Source organism: Canis lupus, chromosome 12 (genome assembly GCF_048164855.1).
Source record: "Canis lupus baileyi chromosome 12, mCanLup2.hap1, whole genome shotgun sequence".
In the NCBI taxonomy this organism is placed as follows: domain Eukaryota; kingdom Metazoa; phylum Chordata; class Mammalia; order Carnivora; family Canidae; genus Canis; species Canis lupus.
In genome coordinates, this window is record NC_132849.1 from 56,918,931 (window position 1) to 56,938,721 (window position 19,791).

At 50.8% G+C, this 19,791-nt stretch overlaps 1 protein-coding gene across 8 annotated transcripts in view; it reads right to left on the reverse strand.

Annotated features, from left to right (window-relative positions):
* The window catches only part of GREB1 (growth regulating estrogen receptor binding 1), a 136,120-nt gene that overhangs the window by 11,451 nt on the left and 104,878 nt on the right, over positions 1-19,791 (reverse strand). For 5 of the 8 annotated variants that reach the window (XR_012004776.1, XM_072771060.1, XM_072771057.1 and 2 more), the window contains 9 exons: positions 18,499-18,838; positions 17,784-17,899; positions 15,267-15,466; positions 13,828-13,929; positions 10,284-10,912; positions 7,397-7,499; positions 5,126-5,284; positions 4,040-4,182; positions 770-931 (listed from right to left, as the gene is read on the reverse strand). Coding sequence is in view for 7 of the 8 variants with exons in the window: in XM_072771060.1 (XP_072627161.1) it covers positions 770-931; positions 4,040-4,182; positions 5,126-5,284; positions 7,397-7,499; positions 10,284-10,912; positions 13,828-13,929; positions 15,267-15,466; positions 17,784-17,899; positions 18,499-18,838 (1,954 nt within the window). In the remaining variant the exon portion in view is untranslated. Of the gene's footprint in view, positions 1-769; positions 932-4,039; positions 4,183-5,125; positions 5,285-7,396; positions 7,500-10,283; positions 10,913-13,827; positions 13,930-15,266; positions 15,467-17,783; positions 17,900-18,498; positions 18,839-19,791 lie in introns of those variants that run through there. The other 3 variants (XM_072771058.1, XM_072771061.1, XM_072771062.1) reach the window with 3 other exon arrangements.

Consider the following 19,791-nt stretch of genomic DNA (forward strand, 5'->3'; position numbering starts at 1 on the left):
AAAAGCAGTGTTCCACACAAGGTTCACATTGGCTGGGGCTGGCGGGAGGGCAGCAAGCTGACCCTGAGAGTGTCAGGCTGACCTGCCAAAGCAAGCGTCCCCAGGAGGAGCACCTCTAAGAATGCAGGTCATAGAGACAATGAGTTATTAAGAACAACCTCTTCCAAAGGGAGAAAATGTATCTTTTATGGCTGATGTGCTGCACCGTCTGGAATCTGATTCGCTTCCAAATAACAGAGGACGGCAGAAGAGAAGGACAGATGGATCAACGCTGGTCATGAGGTACTAGTCATCACAGCTTAGGGAACAGGCCCCAAGTGGTCACTACATTACTCTACTACCTTAGTCTGTTTCAAATGTTCTGTAACAGCAATACAGACAAGAAGGGGAAGGGATGGACACCTACTGAACACCTGTCATGGTCAGGCACTACGCAGCTGCTTTATGGCAGTCAATCCAAACCATGCTCATGAGAAGCTCCTGCAAGAGTCACTGCTGCCCAAGTTCACAGATAAGGGAACTGAGGCTCAGCAATATTCAGTGGCAGGTTCAGATAACACATCTAGGAAATGGGAGGATGAGGTTCAAACTGGGGCCGGATTGACCCTAAAGCCCAAGTGCTCCACCACCCTCCAAGCTCAATGACCATAGCAGTCCCCACCTGCCCCACCTGCCCCTGACTCATCAGGCAACTAGGGTTTCCAGGTCTCCAGTGCAACGGTCACTTGCAGGCACGCCTGCTGTGACCCACTGGACTCAGAGCCAGTACCTTGTCTGTGACGAGGGGCAGCCGCATGCTCTCCAGTTGGCCTCCGGGTTGGCTGAAGACAAAGTGATGCTCCTTGGACTTGGGGATGATGAAGTGGAGTTGGATTTCCTCTCCTAGCATGGAGTAAGAGAAGGCAAAGGCGTGCAGGGTGGACTCATAGAGCTGAGGTGTGAGGGGAAAGGACAGAGCTTGTCATCAGAGTCCAGGGTTACTTCCCAGAAGAACCCAGGCCCATCGTGGGCATGACAACACCAAGGTCACTGCCACCTGCCCCCACAGCACAAGAAACCCACAGGCTGCCTCCAGTACAGAGTGTGGACACCCAGCTCTTGCTACTGGACAAACAGGGTCGAGGCCACATGCACTGAGCTGGAGACCTCCCCATATTCAATTCTGATCGTGCTTCACCCAGTGATGCCACATTAGGCACCAACCCCCTCTGGACTCTTGATTTGGCCCGGAGGTGTGCTAGGTTATCAACTCAAACATTCACATCATCTCATTTTTTAATTCTAATAATCGTATTTTTCCATCCCAGGCATTATGCGTAGCAACACATTAATAAAACCGTATCAGTAACTTCATACATTTGTACACTTCTGTCACACTCACTGTATGGGCCCCTTTGGTGCCATAATGAACAATCCAATGAAGCAGGTACCACCCCCATCCCCACTTAATGGATGTGGAAACTGACACTCAGGAGTCTTGGGCTCACTCCTATCCCCAGCTCCAGCCTCACCCCTTTTCTGCTGCACTGCTCTCTAGTGTGAGCCCCTAACCCCATGCCCCATGGCTCTGCCCAAGCCTCCTTCCCTGACCCCCCTCCGCCTCTGGCAGACAGCCTGTCCCCAGACTTCAGCTAGTATGTGCACTGCACCCCTGAGAATCCCCAAGGCCTCAAGGCCTGGGGAGGGTGGACAGAGGCAGGACACACCAGCTGTAAACCCCTCCTGTGGCTTCTCCACTAGAATCACAAAGCCCTTTGGGAGCAGCGATGAGACAGAAATAGATTTTGACCTGGGGAGGGAGCAGAGGGGGATGTAACTGAGGAAGCTTCATTAAAAAGATCAGGGAGGCTTGAGAGAGAGGGAAAGACAGCAGGGTGAACAGGAGCTGGACGTGCCAGCAGGGAGCAGGGCGTGCCCCTCAGCACTCCTCGTGTGGCCTGGTTCTGAGCCCCCATGACTGTGGCCCCCAGACCTGAGCACCTCTGTACACAGGGGTGCAGGCCAGCCAGAGCCCAGGGCCTCCCAAGCTCAGGTCTGGTACGTCACTGCGGACACCTACTGAAGGGACCATGACGACATCCCACAAGCCTCCTCTAGTTCTTTAAATCTCAAAGCTAAGAAAGCGTTTTGACGTTTATTTTCTCTGGTTTGAAAGAAAAACTTCATATCTGAGGCGGAAATGTTAGGACAGCTTATCCGGAGCAAAGAGAATTACTGATTTGTTTTTAATTCTTTAAAAAACTGCTCATACTCATTTTCTGATTTTGTCTACTGTAAAATTGAACCGTTTAAAAAAAAAAATCAATCTTGATGCTACTTCAGCAACAGCTGAGCTCCAGACCAGGCCAACTCGGGAAAATTAAAGCCACTCTCTGTTGTTCGCCTCTGCAAAAGGGACACACCTGGCAAGCCCTTCTGGAAGCAGCCACGGGTGTGAGCTACCCTGCACACCCCTATGGGTTTCGTGGGTGTCTGACTGGCTCCCACCACCTCCTGCTGCTCCAGCTGCTTCCTTCCCCTTCCCTTACTTAGGTCTGAAATGAAAAGAAACATTAAATGTAAAATCCTGCCTGCTACCTGTTTCTTCATGACCTGCCACACCAAGCCCTCTGTGAACCTTTACCCAATGGCTAAGAGATTATGCAAAGTGCAGCTTTGCCCACATCAGGCTGCCTGTAAAGGTGCTCATTCCCCCCTCCCCACAGCATACCTTTATTTTTTAAATTTTATTTAAAATGCATCAATTAACATATAGTCCTTATTAGTTTCAGAGGTAGAGGTCAGTGATTCATTGCATATAGCACCCAGGGCTCATCACAGCACGTGGGGTCCTTCATGCCCATCACCCAGTGACCCCATCTACCTCTCCCCTCCAGTGACCCTGTTTGTTTCCTAGAGTTAAGGGTCTCCCTCTTGGTTATCATCTTATTTTATTTTTCCTTTCCTCCCACTATGTTCATCTGTTTTGTTTCTTAAATTCCACATAAGAGTAACATCATATTTGTCTTTCTCTGGCTGAACCTGATGACTTCTGTGGTGTCTCTGCCTCACCTTTCCTGTGGCCTCTCCTGGGACCACCCACCTCTTGCACTTCATGGTCCAACAATGCCCGGCTAAAATCACTTCTAATTCCCACAGAGACCCCAAGTCTCCCCTCACTATAAATGCGGTTCCCACTCCTATCTGCCTTGGCCCCTGGGCAAATTCTTATTGATTCTTCAAAACCTTCTCCTCTGCTTCCCACCCAAGACAGTATCTTCATTTATAAAATGGGGATAATGTTATTGCCTTATGGGGTTTTGGTGGCAATTATGTAAGAAACTACACAGGGCAATTTCTTACCCAGTACATCCTGAATGGATCACAAGTGTGGCTCAAACAAGGACACCTCCAGGTGACCACCAGAACCTGGGACAGCCTGAACCCAAAGCCAGAAGCCTTATCCATTTACCCCACTGACTAAAGGAAATATCATTTTCTATCATATAAAAAGGTTACAGGAAGTACTGACATGCTAGCACGTTGTCTGGCATGTAGTAGGTGCTCAATAAGTGCTAATCTCTCTCCTCTACATAGTTTCTATGCTTCAGCTGTACTGCTTTTCCTGCCAGCTTTTCATCATTCCAAAGTTTTGAGCATCTCTCCCTAGACTGTGAGTCTTGAATATGGGGACAAGGCTTATTCATCTCTGTGATTGGTACATCAGCCACTCAGTGTCCGTGGCACTGAACTCACTTTTGAAATCACTAGGACATAAAGGAAATGGGGACATCTACAGTCAGTTAACTTTGCCACTGGCAAATGTGTAATCCCAGGAGAATCATTGTTTCTGTGGTGTCAGCAATAATTTCCCAGATTATTGAAGGGAATTGGAGATACAAGTAGACCAGGAAGCAAAGGCTTCCAGAACTTTCCACATCCTACTCTGGAATGAAAACATAGAATAGCAAACCAATGGTATTACTCAAGATGAAAAACATGTGGGAGAGCTGTCAGCAGTGCTCCTGGAGACACGAGGCCTCTATGCCCTGCAGCCTACCTGGTAACGGGGATGGAAGCCCATGTACTGGTGGCACTGCTCACAGTGGTGGTATGTGTTGTATGCTGCATACTTGGACAGCCTCATCCGCGCTGTCTGACGCCGCACATAGAGCTCCTCCGGCTTCCGGGACATCCCCCTGTCTGCAGGAAACCCCGGCATTACAGAGCAGCAGAAGGCACAATAAACCTGCTCTCCACAGCTCTCCATGGAACAGACTGAAATGAGCTGAGATGCTGTAATAGAATTTCATGTGATCGTGCCTGCCTGGGCCCCGCGGTGACTCATTTGGTCAGACACAACAGAGACCCAGTAGGAGAAATGAATAGGGTTCCCAAGCGGTCTTACTCATGGGCCTACATATATTTAAAGACATATTCATGGATTCGCTCCATAACAACACAAATGGATTGCCAACTGAATATGCAGACACCGTATTGCAGATGAACTGCCTCTGGTTTGCCAAATGACTTAGCAAGATTAAGATTTTAATACTAAACCCAGGTTAGAGACTGGTCTATGTGAAGGATGTGTCAGTGAAAATGCTTCTGAGAATAAGGATGATGGAATCCTTGGTTTGACAATGGAGACTGGTGAGTATCCTCCTTCCCACTTCCACTCGTCAAATTTTTCTAGTCTGTGCTTAAAATCATACTGGCCACTAATATCCGAGGTCTGCTGATGGTCCTAATACCATGAAACTGGGTGGTCCCTGAAGGACGAGGAAGAAAACAAGATACCGAGGGTAAAGAGGGAAATATGTGCATTTCAGTATGACAACCCAAATTCATACATAAATATGTCGTCTATCCTCTATTAACCAGAACCTTCAGGATATTCTGACCATGACACATCACCAGGAGATGCTCATCACTGTCCACATGTGCAGAGCCTCCAGCCTGCCTTCACGGGAAGAGCCCATCCTTATCCAGTGAGACAGGGACCTCAGTTCTCTACCAGCCACTGCTGGTTATTTCCCACCACCAGACAACCGAGCTCATCACCAACACAGTTCAGCTCAGCCCTCTAAGAGGCTCTTCCCCTGTACACTGGAAGAAGGCGGAGCAAGAGATTCATAAGGCTGACCTTCACTTTTTATGCTCTGAAGGTGGGAACAAATGAGACTGGCATCTTCATACTTCGGATCATGAATAATGTAGTCAAAAGGCAACTTCTTGAACAGCTCCAGGTCTGGCCAGGGGTCACTGAGCTGGAGGTAATGCCAATCTGATTCCTCTCTGAGATCTGTAAGATTGGTGGAAACAGAGACAGGTGACAAACTAGGAAGTCAGAATGATTGATTTTTAAATATGTACAAGGGCGATAATTGTGACAGAGCTGTCACTGAGTCTATGGGTTACTAGGGGATGCTACTGTATCTTGAAGGCTCTTGGAACATATAGCATTTTCAGGATTGTTCTTAGGAGGCAAAAGGTGCCTTCAGGTCTGTCTCTTATTCAGAGGAACAGCCTGTGCTGTGTTTCCTTTTCTGACTCCTATACTGACTTCCGCTCCTCCCAATATACCTACTGCTTGTTCTGCACTTCCCCCCAGCACTGTCCCCCCTCCCATATGTAGTGCACTAGTTCCCATTGCTAATGGAATCTAACATAGTTCTCGATCTTGCCTTATATCTAAATGCTATGTAGCCAATATAGCCAACTCCTACCACTGCACCTCTAGAAAACCTAAGTATTCAAGCCCACTGCTTTCTCCCTTCTGAATGCCAGCACCACTCGTGGCCCAAATTCTATCTTTACATTTGCCAAGTATCATCTTACATTATAACTGGTGGGTGTAATCTATGATGCTCACTCAATGCTCGTTGGTAAAAAGTTTTTAAAAAAAAATCTAGTTGATCCAACTCAAATTACATAACATATTGATTTTTATATCTAAAGTATGTACTCATGGGCAGAGTCCATGTCCATAAGAGAAGAAAGACACAAAGAAAGAAGGAGAGGCATGTTTGTTGTGTAGGTGATAGGTGCTCAGTGCTTCCTATGTATCTTAATCTTCACCATACCCCGTAAAACAGCAATTATCCATGCTTTACCAAAGAGAAAACCAAGGCAATAAGAGTTTCTGAGAAAATGGGCTTTGCAGTTTAGCAAACTGGGTTCAAATCCTGTTTATCATTGGGCTATCCACGAAACTGAGGACATAGAGACTCAACAGGTCTGCTGATTTTCATCTGAAATTCAGTTCAAAACTGTGGGGGGAAGGGGTGAAAGCTCAGAGCTGGGACAAAGAGCCTCTTTCCTTCTTCCTTCAAAGGAAAGACCAAGGGCTGGATGGGCTTCCTTGGTTCCAAATTTTCTCCAAGGCAAAATCCAAACACAGTTAGGAACATCTAAACAAGTGTTGTGTTTGCAAATAGCAGGACTTTCTCCTCTTTTAAGGCTGGGTGATATTCCACTGTGTGTATAAAACACATTTTTTTTTATCCATCCATCTGCTGATGGACATTTATCCATCAATGCATGACATATGGTCATGAATAAGACTGCAATGAACACGGTAACTATGAACATGTTCATTAGCCCAACTGTAGTGGTGATTTCACCACTACAATGTATACATGTATCAAATCATCGAGTTGTACACTTTAAATGTCTATAAAATAAAAATAAAAAGAAGTGCTACTTAGATGCCAGCACACTGTACTGGTTCCCTTTCTTTGCAACACAGACAGGACTCTCCATACAAATTTTCATTCCCAAAGGAAAAGATCATTTACTAGACCAAGTTTATGAGCTCTTGGAGGAATGTACGAAGAGGTACGAAGATCATAAAACAGCTGTTCAAAGAGCGTCTTAACATAATCAGGGCATATTCTGCTCCTTGAATAAGGAAATGGCTTTTCCCCACATGTCACATACTTCCAGTTTGCCCTAAGATACGGACCTATGTGCTCAGCTGCCTGAATGGGAACCTCTCCCGATGGATAACCCTGCTTCCTAGAGGTGGCCATCAAATCCAGCTTGGTTCCAGCTCTGTCATCTCCCGGTTGGGCGCCTGAGCATGTCACTAACCGGGATATAAGCCATTATTCTCATGGTGATGTGCAGAAAATCAAGTGTGGCAGTTTATGGAAAGTAGCCAGCACAGTGCTGGACACTTGGAAGATATGCAGTAAACGGCGGTTATTTTTAGTGTAGTAATTTTATCTCCATGGAGGCCTCCCGGGCACTATTCTGATATTGAGCAAAATGGGGCAAACGAGGGAGAGATAGAAGCACCCCACGAGGCCCTGGGGATGATCTGAGAATTCTGTCTAGAGGGTAACAGACACAGTCACTTGAGAAACCGATTCAAGAGGATTCTGAGCCCCAGTGTCACCAAAACATAACTCACTGATGTTAATCTCTTCTTCATCATAAACATCCACTTCCGTCAGCCGAATGAGCATTCTGGACAAAATACTGAGGAACTGCAGGTAGGCACCTGTCTTTCCAATCTGTGAAGACATTAAAATTGGAGCCAACACTCAGTACGCCCCGTCCACGTGCAGGCACTGACTGGAGCCCTGCACATGCTCCATGCCACCTGTCTCTTTCAAAGACCCCACCTAATTAAAGCAAGAGCTGGGGGGCACCTGGGGGGCTCAGACAGTTAAGCATCTGCCTTTGGCTCAGGTCAGGATCCCAGGGTCCTGGGATTGAACCCTGCACTGGGCTCCCTGCTCAGCAGGGAGTCTGCTTTTTTCCCTCTCTCTCTCTCTCTGCCCTCCCTCAGCTCATGCTCTCTCTCTCTCAAAATAAGTAAAATCTTAAAAAATAAATTAATTTAATTAAATTAAAAATAAAGTGAGAGTTGGGGGGATGCAAAGCCATTTGAGGGGCAATGCAGCCTACAGAAACAGGGTAGGCCACAGAGGGACTCCCGTGAGTAGCAGACCTGCCTGCTTCTAAGTCATGGCAACGAGTCTCTACTTTTAATTGGCCACATTTTCTAAGCTGTTAGAAATAGGGCTTTAATCACAAATTAAAGACAGGCTGCTTCAAAAAACAAACTGCTAACACAAAGCATAATAATGTCTTAAAAGAATTTTGTATAGGGGCACCTGGGTGGCTCAGTCAGTTAAGCACCCAAGTGCTGATTTTGGTTCAAGTCATGATCTCAGGGTGGTGAGATCAAGACCCACATCAGGCTCGTGCTGGCTGTAGAATCTGCTTGAGATCTGCTCTCGCCCTCTCCCTCCCCCCCTCTCCACTCTCCACCATGCATGCTCACTCACTCACTCAAAAAAAAAAAAAAAGAATCTTGCATAATTAATTAGATTGATATTTTTGTGTTAATCAATAGGTCAACAGTAAGAGAGTAAGAGAACAAAATCTGTTATGCAAGACTTAAAAGACTGACATCTCACTTCTCTCCTCCTAAGGCCAGGAAAAGAAATAAAATGATCTTTTTCCTCTTCCTGCACTTTCTTCTGTATCATAGAGTCCCTTGCTCCCTCCGCCCCATACCAGGCTAGGACACTATGTGTCCTAGTTCACTTTGGTCGCAGATGGTTAAATGGGTACCTACCTATGAGCCAACCTGCCACCCCGTTACACTGGGAACATGCTTTCTAAATTCTCAGCTCAACGCCTGGTTCATAGTCCGTACTCAAGTGTGGACGAACAGAAATAACTAACTTTAGAAAAGAAAATATGAACTATAACCAGGTGAGCTTTCAGAGAAAATATGTACCATACATTTAATAGACAAAGGATTAACATCTATAATCTCTAAAGGAGTTCCTGCAAATCAACAGGAAAAGGTCAAACGCCTAAAGGAAAAATAAGAGAAATGCACCAGAAAAATCACTGTCGAAGTAGTGGCGGTGACCCATACATACATAAAAATATATTCAACCTTAATAAAACTATACTTTTATTATTTCTCACCTATCAAATGGGCGAATTTTTTTAAGATGACATCCAATAACATGACAATAGAGAGAAACCAGGATCCCCTTCTTCAAATTTATAAAAAGTTAACATAGGCTCACTCATTTAAAAATTCAAGAGATACAGAGTGACGATGAAGAAGAATGTTTACAAATCCCACTCCCTCTTCGGGTAACAACTCAGTGATGATCCTGCCAGGAAATTTTTGGTATTTTCACACCAGAGACACATGCATACACACTGATACTTATTTCTCTAATTGATATTCCATCATGTATGTTACTCTGTAACGTAATTTTTTTTATTTCAATTTTTTCAACTTAAAATCGAAGAGAAATTTCAATGTCAGTAGAAAGGGACTTATCTCCAACTTTGGCTGAACTGCATGATAGAGGTGTGCTCACACTTATTCAAATGACTTTGCACCAAGGGAACTTCAGTTGTTTCTGGTTTGGTTTTTCACTATCGTAAAACAATTCAAAAATGAGCATTCTTATACATATTTTTGTGGGTTTGTATTTCTTGGAGCAGACTATAAGGAAATTAACACATAGCGTCAGAAGGTAGCACATCTTCAATTGGGGCAGGATGGTACTGCTGGGGGGCGGGGCAGTAACTAACACCACCGGCTCTCTACCATCAGGTGCCCTGTGATATTCTCTCATTTAATGCCCACGTCTCGGACACATGTATTATTCTTTGCCTTATTCTCAGAGAGGACAGTGAGGCACGGAAGGGCTGGGTCCTGCTGAGGGTGTCAGGCGCTGTCTGAGGCATAATTCGACCCCACTCCACAGCCTACCTCCCACCTCAGCATGGTTCTGACAAATCCCCTCCAAGACCTGACACGGTCCTCTTCATGTGCTCCCAACACTTGGCAGATGTCTGCCAGGTTGACAGCTGAAACAGTCTTCCGTTGTTAGGAAAACACAATGGGGTGAGAGGCTGGGATAGGGACGGGCCTCCTGCCCACCCCCACCCCATTATGTCTCACCGAAACCTTCCAGGTCAGAACCCAGGGTGGTGGAGGGTGGGGGTGTTTCTGATTGGCACAGACTGGCTGTGGGGACCAAATGGAATGATGTGGGAAGAGCAGAATCAGGGTCTGAAGGAGCAGCACCCGCAAACACAAACACACCCCGCAAGGCAAGAAACAGGTTAGAGCACGGAAGTGAACCAGCCGTGGGTGCCCTGCAGGTCCCGACCTGCACCCACCTGCCCACTATGGGGTCTGCAGTGACAATGGCAAGTGTGCCTAAGGGGATGCCGTTAGCCCCGTACCTGCCCCGTGGGCGTGAACACCAGAAGCCCCACGGAGCCCGGGCCCCCAGCGGGGCAGCACCCACCTGCGGGGGCCCACTGAGCAGCAGCCTGCGCGGGTGGAAGCTGTCCACGCGGCCCTCGGCACGGTTGCCGTAGTCCATGTGGCTGGGCCGGGGCACCGTCCACTGCCGGTAGTAGAGGGACTGCTCCGTGGACGTCATGGTCTTGCTGAGCAGGGGGCGGAAGGAGCTGGCCCACATGACTGAGTGGGAGGGCAGGAGCGATGCGGCCTTGGGCAGGCCGCTGCTGTCGGTGGCCGTGACCATGTCGTACACCAGCTTGGGCAGGAAGACGATGGGAGGCTGCCGGCAGGCCTTGCTCATGGAGCACTGCGAGGCCTGTAGGACGAGGGTGCCAGCAGCAGGTGTCATGGACGAGGAGGAGGAGCCCGAGGAGGACAGCTGGGAGGACGACACGGTGACCGACGCCTGGACGCTCCTCTGGCCGGTCCTCAGGCCGGAGTCCGGCTGGGGGGTCGGCCCAGGGCTGCGCCTGCTGATGACCGGTGGTGGCCCCCGACTCGCGTGGGGCCTCTGTCTGTCACCGGGGGCCCTGGTCTCCTCCGAGGGGCCGCAGGACTGAGGCGATCGGGCCCGCTCCCCCTGCGAGGGTGCCGCGGGCTGAGCCGAGGACTCCCCACACGGTGCCGAGCCTGGGGAAAACACGAGTCTTAGGAAAACACAAGCCTTAGGAAAACAGGCTCAGTCCCGCACTGGGAAGGACCCTCACCAAACCACCCCCGTCCCCGCTTCTGGGACATAAACTACCCGTGCTTGACAACACTGGGAATTCTTACTAATGAAATCCCCACTCTGGGCAAACAGAAAGTCTCCCGTCCTAGAACAGAGCCACGGCTTGCTGAAGGGGGAGACCCGGGGTCCCATGGAGTGGCCTCATCCCACAGCCACCCCAGAACCCTGCACACTGCCTCCAAAGTCTCTCCGTTGCATTCCCCTGACCCAATCTGTCCCACAGCACCCTGCCTTCAGTGCTCAAGAGACCCTCATGCAGGTGCTCCCAGGAACACCTCTCCCGTCTGTCCCATGTGACCATGGAGCTCACAGCTCATCTCTGCACCAGCGCAGCGGTGGCTTCTAGTTCAAACTGCCAGCCTGACTCACAGGACACAGTAGGCTTTACCAAACACTAGAATTACCTAGCTTTTAGAAGGATCCAGGAGAGGACATGCAGCACGCACAGCAGCCACCCAAATAGGGACCTTCCTGTGTCCTTCCCCCACGTGGACCATGCTGAGACCCTGGTGAGTGTGGTCACCTGGATGCACCAGACAGCACCCTGCTCTCCTTTAGGTCATCCCAGCCACAGGCACCAGGGCTCGCATGCCAGCTCACAGCAGCCCTGCAGACCTCAGGCCCCACAGAAAGCAGAGCAGACAGGACAGTGCATCGTTGTCTTAAATCTGTCCTTTCCCAGGAGACGGTGTGGAGACAAGATAGACCAAGGGAGGCCTGAGACCCCTGAACCATCCTCCTCAGAGACGCCTTCCTGCCACCCTGCAGCCCCTAGCTTGGCCTGCACCCCATGTACCATGCCACTCGGGCTACTTCCCCTCTGGATCTGAGCTCCCCAGCAAGGACCCCACAACTCAGCTCTGCAGCCTGCATCTAGGCCTTTACAGAGGGCTCAGGGACAGAGGGACTCAGCACCAGCCAGTCCCCTTCTGCCCAAGGCCTGGCTCCTGCTGAGGTTCGTCGTCCTCGGGCAAGGCACTTGAAGTGACTGGCTCCGTGTCAATGGATGACCAGAAGAGCAGATGTGGGGAGGCTGTGAGGGACCAGGGCACTGGCCTGTGGCCAGGAGGACAGACAGGCCTGAAGGACCTCAAAGAGGAACAAGATTCCAAAAGTAGACCAAGGGAACCCCAATGTCTTCATCCACTTCCCTGGGTTGTGAGGACCAGCCTGGTAGGCCCCCAAGGATGGACATCCACACTGATGTTTATCTCTGTCCACCTCCAAACCTCCGTTGGTCTGTCCCCAGTTGAATCCAGGGGGATTGTCGGTCTATAAAAATGGTACCCAGCCCCACCCAGGTCCCCACCCTGACTCGTGTGGCTGTGGAGACGTGTCTCACCTCCCTGGGCCTCCATACCCTCATCTCTGAAACATATGGCACCCAAGGCCATGGGAAGCATCTCGGCAGAGACCCCCCTACAATCTCAGGACCTTTTGAGGAGTCCTGGCTACGAAAGTCACTTCACCTAACTGAAGCAATCCAGAAGGAGAAAGGCTGGCCCATAGCCTGGACATTCTATTCCTGAAGACACCGCACAGACCAGTGTGTCCTCAGAACCTTCTAGAAAGCTGTCCCACCAGGATGAGGCAGAAAAAGCACCATTCCTCTCTGTTCTGAATAGCATAGATTCATTCACTCACCCATTCGCCAGCTCCACCCCAGGGGCCCAGGCTCCCTATATTATTTGGGGCAGAGGACCGGAAGCTGTAGCATTTGGTTTTTCTGACCCAAGCGGAGGACTAGGTCTCCCTTCTGCCGCAGAGCCGCCAGCTGATGTGAAGGAGGCCTCTTTCTGACTCCCTCTGCGTGTAACTGCGAGGGAGACCCCCCTCAACCTGGCTGTCACCCGTGGGCTGTGTGAGGAGGGGTCAGAAGACAGGAAACCAAATCCCTGGGTGCTCTCTGCCCTCCACAGCCATGCCCTGACCACAGCCAGCTTCCCACCCGCCCAGAGCTGCAGGCCCCGGGACCACTCACTGCGCCCAGTACAACGTGTACTTCCACAGCCTGAGCCTCCTCCGTCCCAAATATCTTCTCTTCTGAGACCCAATGGCCAGCTGCTCTCCGAAACCCACAGAGACCGCACCCTACCCCTAAATCTGCCCCCACCTGAGACAAAATTACCTCTTCACCCACCTGTCACTTCATATGTGTGACTGTGCAGGGACAGCAAAGCAGCCCCTAATGCAACATCACCTGGCTTATGAGGACTGATGAATTCTCCAAGAGTAGGTCTGTCTCTAACGTGTCTTTCAATGCCCTAACTCAGAAACAAAGCCGGCTCTTGGTGAAGACTGCAACAGGAAGACCGGTGATACTGTTTCACGTGTGCCCATCCTGTCTGCTCCCAGACACCAAGCCTCCCTTAGGCAGAGACTGGGCGTTTTACCCCCATTTCCATGTGATCTGGGTCCAGGGCTCAGGGAACACCTGCTGCCTTCTGTTGCTTTTCCCCCAGAGAAATCTGTGTCCACATCTCTCTGCCTTTGGATTCGACAAGAGCACCTCACCTCAGCCCCTCCCGTCTCAAGGGCACAGTGATTCCCTAAACCAACAGCTGCCTGGGAGCAGCCAGGGGACATGGCCCAACATAGGCCGTCAAGGGGATAGGGTCCATGATCTTCTCCCAGGAACTCTGAGGTCCTGCCCAAACCTCTGATGTCCTGGACCCCAATCCAGAAACATAATTCCTCCCTAAGCAAGCCCAGTTCTTCAAAGATTCCCTTCTCTCTCCAGTTCTGAATAAAATAAAGATCTCTTTTCATTCTCTGCAAACTCAAAAGAAGCATCCAGATGTGCACTCTTTCCCACCTTGAGACTTACTGGATGCTTTCGAGGAGAGAGACGAAGATGCCGAATCATGGGAGCGGGACCTCTCCCTCTTCACCGGGCTCCTCTTCTCTGAGATGGAGCCTGTTTCAAGACACACACGCTGAAAATGCCTCATAAGCATCATCTTGTATGTCAGCCCAGCACTTTATAGTTTGCAAAGTGTGTTCACTTCTAGCATCCAACCATCCATCCATCCATCCATCCATCCATCCATCCATCCATCCACCCAGCTACCACCCTGCAGGTGCCCACCTCTGACAGGGCCCCGAGGACAAAGAAGGGGTGGGGTGCAGGGGAGGCCAGGCAGGTGCCCTGGGCTCATGGGGGCTCCTTCTCATGAGCCGCAGTTATGAGTGTAAGGAGTACAGGGAGAGGCCGGGGAGCCCAGAAGCCAGGGTCCCACCCAGCACAGAGAGGCAAGAGCAGGTGACTTCTTGGAAGAGGTGACCCAACCGGAGCCAGCAGAAGTTTCTAGGTGAAGCACAGAAGAGGGAGAATTGAAAGCCACAGGGAGAGCCTCTGTGTGGCCCAGAGGTGGCAAGAGCAGAGCAGAGCCAGGGACCCCCTATGAGCTGAGTGTGATCAACAGGATGGGGTACAGCATGGGGCGGGGGCTGGGGAGCTGAGAAGAATGAACAATGAGACTAGAGAGTGCCAGGAGTGCAGATTCAGCCCACAGGCAACAGGGAGACCGAGTCATCTTAGTGTCAGGGTCACATTCATATTAGTGCAAGGTCACTACAGCACCAGCAGAGTCTGCCCAGGGGCCTTTAGTCTCCGTCTTACAGATGAGCAATCTGAGACCAGGACAGAAGGCATCATCACGTGTCCCAAGTCACAGAACCAGCAGGTGCAGTGGGAAGAGGAGCCGGGTCTTGGAACCTACACCACACCCCACAAATGCTTCACACTTTCATATAAACAGCTTTGTCCTTTTAGTTGTGCTACTGACAATAGCTAGATGCCCTGCATGGCCCTGATTTGTGTGTCCTGTTAAAATATAGTGTTGGATTTTCACGTCTTCAAATGAAACTGGCCTTTTCTCCTAAATCTTGATAACAGACACATCTTGTTGATTCACGCAGAGAAAATAAGTGAGTGAATCTTATACAGGGCGGTAATGCCACCAAGTCAAACAGAGCAGAATCCTGAATCCTAAGAAACCTCAATTTTCCTTCCTATTCTCTAAGAATTCCAGAACTAGGAAGAGCCAATCGGGATTTCATTATCTCACACCACCAAAAAAGAGGGAAAGGAAAGCAAAATCTGAATTCAACAAGGGATGTGCTTTTCCTGCAAAGACGGATCTAGAATGCACTCATAGTTGTTGGCCATCAGACGGGCCCCAGGGCCAGAGCACCTGCACAAGTGCAAGCTGCCCCCAAGATGCAAAGGCGAGGCAGACCTGCCCCCCTCACCTTCCGTCACCAGCTCCTCGTCCTCGTTGTCCGTGCTGCTCAGCTTTTCCGCATCACTCTCCAAGGGCTCATTCCGAGCCCCCTTCTCCAAGGGAACTTCGTTGCTCACAAAGTAAGCAGCCAGGCCCAGCTCCTGCTCCAGTGCTGTTCTCACCAAGCAGGAGGAGTTTATTAGACGCAGGTCACAGTACCTCAGAGACCTAGAAGGGAAGAGAAGTTATTGAGTGTCTTCTGCAACAGAGGCACTGCGGCGGGGGTGGGGTGGGGGGGGGTTTGTGGGGGGAACATAGGGATCAGGACCAGTCCCCACCTCCTCTTTAGGGCCCTAGGACTTGTGCAAAGGGAAAAGCAGATTGCATTAGGGAGATCCCTTGACAACCAAGTCAGTTTAACAGAAAGTCTCTTGCGGGACCTGCTATGCATTCAGTCCTATCTTGCATGTCATCAAAAGAACATTTTCAGGCCAGAAGAAAAGCAGGCTTGAACCCCAACCCTGCTACTTCCTAGGGCCAGAACCTTCCACAAGCTTACAGGCTCAGATTTTCATCTGAAAAATGAGAATTAATATTAATAGCCATCTAAGTGCACTGTTTGAGGACTATATGCAGTCGTGGACATTTAAATTATTCAATCAACACTTAAAATGGGCCCAGGAATGTGCTAGATGCTAGGGATAGGGTGGCAATCAAGTCACTGCCATATGAGAAATGAGAGTCTGTCTGGGAAGACAGATACCAACAAGCAGTAAGACAGCAGAGGGGTGGGCTCAGAGGACAGGCCAATGCCGGGCTCGGGTTGTGCAGTAGAAACAGCAAAGCACCTGGAGAGACGCTCTATAATCTCAGGCAAATGACCTTTCACTTGCTTATCTATAAAACAGGATAGTGGCTACTGTTGTGAGGGGTTTACTATGTCAAAAGTCTAACACTGTGCCTAATACAAAGAAGGTACTCCGTAAATGCTTGCTCAAGTTGAAGATAGCTTAGGACTTTGTCGTAGTCCTTAGGGAGCCGAGGAATGGAAGAAATAATCCATATGAAAAGTAGCAACCCAGGTCAAATGTTTTGGAACCCCCTTTACCTGGCCCATGAGGACACACCGAATGCAGTAGCCTTCGTGTAAGTGAGGGCTGGTCCAGGGGAAGGAACTCTGGCTCTGGAGCTGGGCAGCCTGGAGTCTATGGAATGTGACCCAGGCTTAATTCTCTGTAAGTCCTGTTTCTTCATTGCTCAAAGGGAACCACTGAAATATGACCTTCCCCCAGGGTTGGAGAGTAAAATGAAATATGGCACATAAGAATCATCTAGGGGCACCTGGGTGGCTCAGTGTTTGAGAATCTGCCTTCAGCTCGGGGCATGATTCTGGGGTCGTGGGATCGAGTCCCGCATTGGGCTCCCTGCATGGAGCCTGCTTCTCCCTCTGCCTGTGTCTCTGCCTCTCTCTCTCTGTGTCTCTCATGAATAAATAAATAAAATCTTTAAGAAGAAGAATCATCTAGCGCAGTGCCAGCACATAGAAGGAATTTCATAAACGTCAGCTCTAACTGTTTTGTTATACCAGGGAAGACGTGCAAAGGCTCCACAGCCTGGCTGCCTCCTCTTGTGCAGAGTATTAGGTAAATCTTTAGAAGCCAACCGGTCGCCACCAATTCAAGCAACTGTCTTACCGGAGGCCTAGTAACCTTCCGTCCTGCAGTATCTACCTGTCTGTGTGACAGCCTAGAGACCCCAGGAGACCCCAAGCGGGCTTGCAGCTGACTTCTCCATGGCTGTGGCCTCCAATGGAACACAGCCTTTGAGACAGTCCGCCCTGTGTGTGGAATCACTGGCTCTTCCTAAGTGGCATCATCCACGTCCCCACCTCCCAGAACACCTCCTACACCAGGAAGACCCAGGGATCACAGCAGCTGAGACACCAGGACTGATATAGCCTTGACCTCCCCAAGATGATCCCCTACCTTCCTAAACGGAACAGCCACCCCTCACACAGCTGGTGATCCTCACAGGGCGAAGCTGAGGGAGGCGTCAAGCCTCACCCCTGCTGGAGGACCTCCACCCACGGGGCCCAGCAACAGCCATCACACCCCCAGGAGCTCAAATGGTGCCTGTCTGAGAATCAGGAAAAGCTGCCCAGACCTCAGACACGTTTCACTGCCACAGGCTGGAAACCTATCACTATAGATGCACAAATCCATGACGACTCTGCACATAAAGACTCCACCTCAGACCATGAGAGACTCCTGACTCTGGGAAACGAACAAGGGGTGGTGGAAGGGGAGGCGGGCGGGGGGACAGGGTGACTGGGTGACGGGAGCTGAGGGGGGCACTGGATGGGATGAGCACTGGGTGTTATTCTGTATGTTGGCAAATAGAACTCCAATAATAAAATATACAAAAAAAAAAAAAAAAAGACTCCACCTGCCACGGGGCACCGGAAGCCGGGCCGGCCCAGGCCCCACAGGCGCGGGCACAGGCAGCCGGCCCTTCGCAGGCCCCCAGGCCACGGCGCCCTCCTCACCTCGGCAGGGACTCCCCGTGAGGGTCCATCCCGCTGAAGATCAAGATGCACGGCAGGCCCTCCAGCTCCAGGTAGGTCTGAGGCCTCCACTCGGCGTCCTCTATTTTCTGCCACGTCTGTGGAGAACCGAAAAGCAGCGAGGTGGCGAGAGAGCCCTTGCTCTTGCTCTCCGACTGGCCCAGCTCACAGGGCTCCGGTGTCCTCCTCCGGAGGGCTCTTCAACCACAAGCAAGCTCGGCGCCCGCTCCCGCTGCGCCCCAGCCGCCCGGCGCGGCACCGTCAGCGGACCCCGGGAGACAGTGCACACCCTCGGCAACGGAGCGGGTTTCCCGTGGCTGCGTGAGCGCGGGCCGGGCCTCCCTCCCAGCTCCTCCTACCCCACTCTGCCCTCAGTACTCCCTCCCATCTCTGTGGACCAGTGCGAAGCTGTGGCCCAGGCACTGTGCTGGGGGGAGGGGCACGAAAGGCACGCCGCAGCCCCCGAGATTTTAAAGATCAAGACAATGTGCTTTGGGGAGCGACATTTATAAGTGATTTGGTACCGAGGCGGGGCCGGGACAGGCAAGGAGGCAAGAGGGGTGGCCGGGCGTGGAGGGGGCGTGATGGACAGCAACACTGTCGCCACTCAGTCACCCCTCGGTAACCCCTCGGTCACGGCCCCCCCCAACTCTCCCAGGCACCTTTCACCCCGCCGGTCCCTGACCACGGTGCCCACCTTGAGCTGCTTCACGAAGTGCTTCCCGATGGTGATGCCGGAGCTGGGGTTGCCCAGGATGATCTCGAAGTGCTCCTCCAGGGCCAGGCGCGCCCGCACGTGGGCCAGCCGCTCGTAGGCCACGGCCGCCAGCGGCGAGCAGGGCACCCGCAGCAGGACCATGAGCCCGTGGCCGCAGGGGCACTGTTTGGGGGAGTTGATGAGGTTCTGGGTGATCTCCAGCGTCTCCACCGATGTGTAGTCCTTCATCTGCGAGAGGCCGCTCACGGCCATCATCGCAGCCGCGTAGTGCTGCACGAGAACAAAGGTCCTGATCACCGCGCTGTGCAGGCGGGGGAACCTGCAACAAAGAGAGATGGAGCCGTGACCGGGCTGCTGCCAACCTCCGGGACGCCCGGAGCGCACCAGGGGGACGAGCGCCTTCGCCCAGCAAACAAGTGACCCAGCGCGTCCACCACGTCGGGCACAGCAACTCCCAGATTGCCAACAAGTTGTGTTTCCTTTCATGGCAGGTTGTTTCAAACCTGAAATGGAAGCCCTCCTTAGAAGTCAAAACACTTCCAGCTAGGAAACAAGAGCATAGGTTTGCTGTTCCTCTGTGTTTTCCACAACCTGGTGCATAGTAGCTGCTCATTGGTTCAATGAACCAATAGGGGAATGAATAAAGTAAGAGATTGTTTCTTCTATCCTCAGCTTAGTTTATGGTTCTTTCAGTTAGGAAATTTGCTCCCAGTTCCCCCTGAAGATAGAAGCACAAGCAGTCAGCATGTATGTGTGGCTATCATATTCCCCAGATTGAGGGTGACTATCCTGAAGGCACATCACGGCATTCAAGTACGATGAGTAATGAGAAATGTAACTAAATGTGATTTGACAGATGAATTACAAATCAGAACATACTCAGTCAAACCAAGAATCCCACTTTTGGCTTCAGAAGCTGTTATCATAGGTTTCCACATGAAAGTGGTGACCCCACCATGACCACACACACTGCTAGAGCTCTTCTGATTCACACGTCAGAAACAGACCCAGAGCCCCACCAGAAAAACCCAGCCCTCTAGGTCACTGTGATTCTTTGTAGGAATAGACAAATTGACATCCGCTTTACATGTGATGCTCTTGTGGGTTTATTTAGCTGGAATGTGTCCCCTGACACAGTGGCTTTTTGGAGCAAAGATAAAGTAGTTTCTTGATCTACAGAGATCAGACCCTTACCATGGCCATGCCACCCCGAGAGTTCTATCAGCGCAACCAATCCCCTTCCACAGAATTTCTGAGGTCTTCTCTTGTCAA